At 38.3% G+C, this 8,282-nt stretch overlaps 1 protein-coding gene across 1 annotated transcript; it reads left to right on the top strand.

Annotated features, from left to right (window-relative positions):
• The first annotated feature begins 1,909 nt into the window (after positions 1–1,909).
• Positions 1,910–7,595, top strand: trim35-28 (tripartite motif containing 35-28). The gene is made up of 6 exons (XM_084727158.1): positions 1,910–2,687; positions 3,690–3,785; positions 4,747–4,977; positions 5,077–5,099; positions 5,282–5,400; positions 6,095–7,595. Exons 1-6 carry the CDS (start codon positions 2,262–2,264, stop codon positions 6,628–6,630), a joined length of 1,431 nt encoding a protein of 476 aa, XP_084583284.1. The 5' UTR covers positions 1,910–2,261; the 3' UTR covers positions 6,631–7,595.
• The last annotated feature ends 687 nt before the right edge of the window (positions 7,596–8,282 follow it).

Here is an 8,282-nt window from a genome sequence, read left to right as displayed (position 1 = left end):
CTTAATGCTACACATGAGTTTAAATAAGTTTATTTGCATATTTCTGAATTGTTGAATACTAAACATATAAAAACATAAGTCAGACAATTTATTACTTCTTGCACAGCATTTTATATTGTTTAAAACACTTAAATTAACAGGGAGCCGTTTGACATAATGTCCCAAGTCTGGACCAAATTAGCTCCAACAGGGGCTGAAGTTCTTTGTGTTCTTTTTAAAATTATTTTTATTATATGGAGTACATTTGTTAGGACCAAAATTTAAGAAGTTCAGAAAAGGATATTATAATACAAACTCAACACTTTGTGAAGGCAGTTGACCGACACTCATGTGGTTTTCAAACTGCGGTCCAGGGATCAAAGTGAGCATCACTGTTACCTCTAGAATACATGATTATTTATTAATGATTTATTACCATTTACGATTGAGATAAGAATAAGATTTGTAATTTATTATTTAAGCTAGTAATTTATTAACAAATGTCTGGTGAAGCTGACAGGTATAAATGCTGCTGGTGGAGGAGACAAAGTAAGCGAAGTAAGCGGTGAGATCTGAGGCTGAACAGTACAGATAAATGTGGGCTCGCTATTTATTTTACTTTGATTTGGTTTTCAGGAGGATATTTGTCAGGGCCAAGATTTAAGAAGTTCAGAGAAGGTATTACAACACAAACACAACTTTGTGAAGGCAGCTGACTCACATTCGTGTAGAAATTCCAGTGTCATTAACAACATAAGCACCAGTGCCTCCTCATGTTTTGATGCATTTGAACAAACTGACAGAGACTATAACTAAACACATTTAATTTCCTGTATGTTTTCATTGTATACAAGCAGACTGATACTGGATTTTTGAATATGAATATTAGAAAGTAAAAACATTCCAATACTGATTGATTAATTAAAGCATTTGAAGCTTTGTGTCAGGGTCCTGCTTCATCCTGATAGGATTTATTTTACAATAATGACCTGTTCACTTTACATTATGCTTTTTACATGGTTACTCTTTGTGTTGTGTGTGTGTACAAATATTACATATATTATATATATATAAAATATTAATTTAAAAAGTATTTTATGACTTAATTTCACTACAGTGACCCGCTTGCTGTACATTTTCCTGCTTGTTTCATGGATATGTACACACAAAATATTAATTATAACATGTTTTTAGTGATTTAACAATGATTTTATTGGTCCCTCAGAGTCTATGATCAGAACTGTGTCCATATAGTCTGTTATACATAGCAATGGTCCACTATACAGACGTAACAGATCTTAGAACGGCATCATTGACCAGTCAGAATCAAGTATTTAACAAAACCATGTAATAATTCTGTATAACAGACCATAGCTATGTATGACATATTGTTACTATGAAGTTCTGATCATAGACTCCAGAGGAACAATAACATCATTTTTAAATACATCAATCATTTTAAAATTATATGTTGTGTCAAATTATTTATTTTTTTCGGTAGGTATGGTGTACGCAGGTACAGTGAGCAGGTCCTGCATTACTCAGAGGTTTATTTTGCAATAAATACCTGCTCACTGTGCATTATTCCTTACATTTAAAAAAAAAAAAATCCAAAATGACATCAGGGCACTGAAACAGTCAACTTTCATTAGTATATTTTATTGTTATTTAAACACACACACACACACACACACACACACACACACACACACACACACACACACACACACACATACACACACAAATAGAACATTTTGAACGTAGTTTTATTTTTTTATTGCAGTTATCTTTTTTTTCAAATGTAGTTCTAGCTTTTAGTTTAAAATCTTTATTGTGCATCATAGGGGTGATGTTTTACAAGCATTTTTACACTATAAGACCAGGCGGATCTAAAGGCAAAAAAATAGGCTTAGACCCTATAGGGTTAAGTTAACTTTAATAACCTCGGTGCAGACAGGTAATAATCATTTCTGTTACATCCAGGATCCACTAGAGGGTGATGTTGTATAAACCCTGATGTTGTCACTCCTGCCTGTCACTGAAACACGGAAAAGGAGTGGCTCAGAAACCAAGTTGCTGCCCTGTGATCGCACAGTTTGAAGGTTTTCTTCTCTCCAAGCCTTTTACGGAGGCTGTTTATTTCCTCTCTTATGAGCGTAAGTAAACCTGTGAAGCCTTAATATCACACACAGTCAAGTGACTGCGTATTTTCCTGTGTATATCCGTCAGTTTGGGGGGGGGTTTGCCAAAAACGAAAGTAAAGTAGAAAGGCCTTTGGAGCCATGGCTGACGGTATGGACGAAGAAATGCCGGAGGAGCCTTTGCCCCTCCAGCAGGAGCTCACCTGCCCCGTGTGCCAGGGCATCTTCCAGGACCCCGTGCTGCTGCCTTGTACCCACAGCTTCTGCCGCGATTGTCTGCAGAAGAGCCTGAGGTTCAACAAGAGGTGTCCCCTGTGCAGAGAGAATTTTGAGGAAGGTCAGGAAATCGCCAACCGTGCGCTCAGCAGCGCGTGCGAGACCTTCCTGAAGCGCGTGGGACCGCGGCAGATCAAGAAGCCTCCCACCGCCGAGGACGCCTGCAACCTGCACCTGAAGCCTCTGGAGCTCTACTGCGAGAAAGACGAGGAGCCGGTGTGTGTGGAGTGTGTCACTCTGCACAACTCGCACAAGCTGTTGCCCCTGAAGGAAGCAGCGCCGAAGTGCAAGGTAGGAAACTGCTCTGACGGGTTTGTCCGCCGGGAAAACACGTTTCCGCTGTGAGATGATACAAAAAAAGACCCTGCAAGTCGTAATGAGCAACTTTCTATGACTTAGAATAAAAAAAAGTGTTGTAAAAAGTACCTAGAAGTCATACCTGAGTAAAAGTTAAGATATCTATCAGCTAATCGAGAGCAAATTCGTTGTCAGCTGTTTTGATAATCGATTAATCATTTCAGTCGTTTGTCAAACCTGCTGTTTCCAGCTCTTTAAATGTGAGGATTTGCTGCTTTTCTTTGACATGTCTGATACCAAATGAAGAGTCTTTGGGTTTTTGGACAGCTGGTTGGACAAAAGACGCAGTTAGAAGACATGACTTTGGGCTCTGGAAACTGTGATGAGCATTTTTTTTTTACATCTTATTGACTGAACGATTAATCATGAGAATAATCAATCAAGACAATAATTATTTGCAGCCCAAGATATCGTGTTAAAATATTACTTTAGTAAAAGAGAAAATCAACTATGCAGATGGTGTGTGTGTAAAAGTCTCAAAAGTATGAGATATTAACATACTCAAGTATCAAACACAGTTTTCTGGGAATTAATATATTTAATTAAGTTGTCACAATACCAGAATTTAAAATTTTGATACAATACTAATATAAGAAACAATAATCGATGCCACAGCAAAAATGAAATAAGTCTTAGCGCACTAAATAGGATAATTTGTTTCTCAAGGGTTTGATTATAATTACTGCAGTAATACTACTTTAAAGGTTTGTTACAGAACTATAAAGTTGATATTGGCAGTGATTTTTAGGTCTCATATGGTCGTTTTATATGTAATGTGTATTTAATAACATTTAATGGAGGCTCAGGGCTCAATTCCATTTATCTGTCCTAACAAGTCCCAGTGTGGATCCAGGTTTATGGAATACAGATTAATCTTTTGATGACGCCACCACTGCTTCTGGTTACCTCATGTTCTGCTTTTTTTCCACCCTGCAGAGGGAGCTGGGCTTCAAAGTCCAGATCTTTGAAAAGAAAGTGGAGACCTACAAGAAAATGACCCATAAATTCAACAACGCAGTGGAATACATCAAGGTAAAGTTACCGTCAGGTCTCACGGTGCTCATTCAGCAACAGGAACCTTCCATGCGTCGCAAAAAGGCTAAACAAGACATGCAACACGCTATTGACTGCACACATTTTTATTTCATACATACAAAGGTCGTGTCACACTGGAATATACACCTGAATATGAATTATTTATAATATTTATGACTTACGGTGTTTGAAATGAGGTGTTGTCAGATTCAGCTGGGACAGCTTTCAAGTCTGTTGTCAACATGTTTAAAATATGGGTAAAACTAAACTAAAACTAAACTAAAAAAAAAGTTCTCAGTCACTTTTTGTGAGGCTTTGGATGGATTCTTCAGGAGCTTTATCATCCTTTTTCAGTGAGAGGTGCTTTTTGTCACAAGAAGGTAAATTAATCGGATGCGTCGGTATTTCACCCAGATGTGTTTTCGATGTATGAATTCATTGTTCTTGAAACTAGACTAGATGGTAGAGACACACGTTACTGTATTAACAGCATTAATGGTCAGATGTGTTCAAATTCATGGCACTTTGTGCTTGTTAAATAATTAATTAAAGTGCTCTGTGTGTTCCTCTTGTAATACATAAGAGCAAAAAATACACACAGCAGCCCACATGAAAATTAAATAGCAACATGCTATGACTTTATTTTCCTTTCCTGTCAAATGCCAAATTGTCTATGACTGTTTTACAATTGCATTTTTTCCTGCTTTGCCCCAAGACTGGGGGGTCACTGCACCCCCCCCAAAAAAATATCCAGAAATGTTCTGATGATGACAGAACGGAGTGACTGTTTGATGTTTATAAGTTGGCTAACTTTATTTCTAAAGCTTGGAAAAAAAACAGGATGGTTTTTTGTGCATGACACAATAATAAAAATTAAATCAAATCAATCATACATATATACTGTATATACCAGGTACATATGTACCGTATTTAAACTGTCATGTTTTGTTTGACGCAGTATCAAGCTGGGCAGGCGGAGAAGCAGATCAAGGTGGAGTTTGAGAGGCTCCACAACGCGCTTTACACAGAAGAGGCTCTGCGTCTGAAGGCCCTGGCTGCTGAGGAGGAGCAGAAGATCGCTTCCATACAGGAGCAGATCGCCAACACCAACAAGGACATCACTCTTCTGAACGAGCTCATTGACACCCTGAAGAAGGAGATGGGAAATGAGGATCTTCCCCTCCTGAAGGTAAAGATCAGGCAGCTCCTCAGACTGTACCTTGTTTTGTCTCCGATCTTCACAAAAAATGCATCAAACTAATCTCAGTTACTCTCTTTTATATTTTAGAATTTCCAGAATTTAAAAAGAAAGTAAGTATCTGCAAAATCCATGTTTACCATAAAATCTGTAAGTGTAAATATCCACTGCAGCATAGACTGAGGACATTTCACCATGTTACACATTTCTGTCATTAAACACTGAGGTTTCTGCTGTTTTCTGTCGATTTACAAGTGTCTCTTCTTAACTTCACACTTTTCCATCTTTGCTCTAGAGCCCAGTGGACTAATGAAGAGCCTCGCATCTATGAAGGCTCTCTGTTGAATATGGGAAAACATGTTGGTGCCTTGAGCTTCAAGATCTGGAAGAACATGCAGACACATGTCAAATTTAGTGAGTGAACTGCAGTGTGACGGCTGGGAATTGCTGGGGCTTTTAACCTTTTCCATGAACCTTTTTTTTTTTGGTCATTTTTAGTGCACAATTTTGGCCACTTGAAAAATGGTAAAAATGGAGAAAAAAAAAAAAAAGTCTAAAATACCATATCAAGACACAAAGGCCTGATTTGGCACTTCTGTTCTGGGAATTTCTCAGAGACCCCATGTTGTCAGTGTACCTGAGAAAGCAACACATCCACTGAATCACCCAAGTCTCTAGTTTGTGGTTGTGAAGTTTCATGAGGCTGTGATTATCCTAGAGGTCACAACAGGTCATTTTAGACAGTGAAGTCACATTGAGAAAATGGTCTCATTGCGATTAAATGAGCACTGTGGGGACTGACATCATCACACAAATACAGCTGGACTCGATGGGCCTAATTTACTAACGTGTTTAGAAATTCTTACTGTGCGCACAAAATAAGTTCCCACGCAAACTTAACATCCGATTCATGAAACGTGTGCACAGGCCAGGTTTGTTCTTACCACCGTGCTCAGGCTTTTTTAGGATCATTGCAGCCAAAAATCCCTGAATTCACAGCAGCTTTCCTAAAAAAAGCATTGTGTGTGTGACTTAAAATCCTTTGTCATGCTATTCAACAAATGTTAGTGATATAATATCGTTGCATCTTGTCTCTTCCTGTGCGCAGACCCTGTGATGTTGAATCCGAACTCGGCCTCTCCGTGGCTGTCGATAAACGGTGACCTGACCAGCGTTAAGGAAAGCGCCGAGCGGCTGATCGCCCCCGACAACCCCGAGCGCTTTGACCCCTGCATCTTTGTCCTGGGTGCTGAAGGTTACATCTCTGGGAAGCACAAGTGGGACGTCATTGTTGGTGACAACCCCAAGTGGATTCTGGGAGTGTGCAAAGAATCACTGTCCCGTAAAAAGAAGTTCACGCTCTCTACGAGCCGCGGCGTGTTCTCCATTGGACTGAGCAAAGGAGCGTACACCATCTACACACCTGAGCGTACGGAGCTGCAGGTGCAGCAGCGTCCAGAAAGGATCCGCATCAAGCTCAATATAGAAAAGGGAGAGGTGTCATTTTGGGATGGGGGAACAGTGAAGCACCTGGTCACTCTGACACACAAGTTTGATGAGAAGATGTTTCCTTTTTTCGGCCCTGGGCTCCATACGACGCCAATGATTCTGGCTCCAGGAAAAATAGCTGTTCACACGTCATGAAGAGCCAGTGTACTGCCAGGGGATGGTTGTTGAAAATAAGAATAACAACCTTTTCAAAGGCAAAATACAACTCAACAACACTTAGATATGGACGAATGAAAAATCTGTTGAACATCTAATAAAAGATTGAAATCTGAGATGAATAATAAGAACATTAGGGAAGACACTCAGAATAAACATGTAAATCAAACATAAAATATCCTAAAACATTTAGTTAAGGAATGTTAAAGACTACATTAAATAAAAGCCTCAAAAGTTAGGTTTCAAGAAAAGATTGAAATGATGAGGCTGAGTTCAAGCACATGGGACTAATGTCAAAAATAAATGTGAAGAATGTAAATTACAGTTTTAAAACGGGCAGACAGCCAGTGAAGAAAGGGTACCGAAAGCCTTGCAGCTGTATGATTCCTGAGTTGGAGCTGAGGTTTTTAATACTGCTGGCATGCAGGGAATTGTAAAAACTGAGATGTGATAATGAAGACTACATTTTAGATGTGCCTTAGCTCAAGGAAACTGGATTGACCTTTGTCATCTTACTGTGGATACACAGATAAAGAACATAGAATGACACCAAAGTAACTGGCAGCACGGCGGATGCTTGCGGCCAATATTGATAAAGTTTTAAGGGGTAAATTAAATAGTCTTATACTTATTTTTGAATCATTCTGTCGGGAATCGAGAGAATCAATTTGTGCTTGGAAAATGGGTTTTAGTTGTGTTACTGCTTTTTATATGATTTTGTTGATTTTCAAATATTGTGGAAAATGTTTAACCTACTATGCAGCCTTCTTGATTTAAGACTAATTGTATTAAGTTGCTATATTAGGTTGTAGTCCTGCTCAGCAAGGCACAGTTTACAGCACTACTTTGAAGTCGGACATGTTACTGCTACTGCTTTAAATCTGAATATGCACAAATCTGTCTTCAAATTGACACTTCCTCAATAAAGTATGTTAAAATAAAAATTGTTTTGTTTCATCAGTCAGAAGCATAAAACTGTTTTAGCTGATTACAGTTGAAGGAAATGCTGCAGTTGGGACACAAATTTTATAAAAGATTACCTAGAAATTATATGTAGCTGCATTAAAGATGTTTTAATGATTAGATTGCATGCATATAATTGATTTTACAGACTAAAAGTATTTTTAATTAATCTTGATGGGTGTCACTCTTGACTTAGCTAAATTTTACAAACCATATCAGCAAGGTTATAAAGGTTGCTTTTTATCATCTAAGACATATTCCAAGAGTCAGACTCTAACTCTCTTTGGAAGATTACAAAAAAACTGACCCATGCATTTTTTCCTCTCACCCAGATTACTGTAATGGTCTCTATACTGGTTCAACCAAACAAACCACTGATAGGCCGTGACTTGTTCAAAACACAGCAGCAAGAATTTAAACAAAAATCATCACACGGACTACCTGTAAAGTTGAGGAATAATTTAAACTTCTTCTACTCGTTTTTACGGGACTAGATGATTTAGTTAATACCTCAACGATTGCTTATCTGAGTGTGTTTCAAATCATTTTCCTAATGGGTTCATGTGCACCAAAGGTTTAGAACAAACTCGTGCCACAAATAAAGACAAGCAACCTTTGTTTATAGCAGATCGAAACTAATTTTTGCTTTTAATGAATTATCACCACCT

The sequence above is a fragment of the Lutjanus erythropterus genome, chromosome 9, assembly GCF_056507025.1.
Source record: "Lutjanus erythropterus isolate fLutEry1 chromosome 9, fLutEry1.hap2, whole genome shotgun sequence".
NCBI classification, from domain to species: Eukaryota; Metazoa; Chordata; class Actinopteri; order Lutjaniformes; family Lutjanidae; genus Lutjanus; species Lutjanus erythropterus.
Note: the sequence above shows the minus strand (reverse complement) of the source record. Positions and strands in the feature narration are given on the sequence as shown.

Bases quoted from the DNA above. Each gene is read 5' to 3' on its own strand.
- trim35-28 (XM_084727158.1), top strand. From the start codon at position 2,262: ATGGCTGACGGTATGGACGAAGAAATGCCGGAGGAGCCTTTGCCCCTC. The intron at 3,786-4,746 runs GTAAAGTTACCG...TGTTTGACGCAG, and splicing joins ACGCAGTGGAATACATCAAG to TATCAAGCTGGGCAGGCGGA. The intron at 5,401-6,094 runs GTGAGTGAACTG...TCCTGTGCGCAG, and splicing joins GCAGACACATGTCAAATTTA to ACCCTGTGATGTTGAATCCG.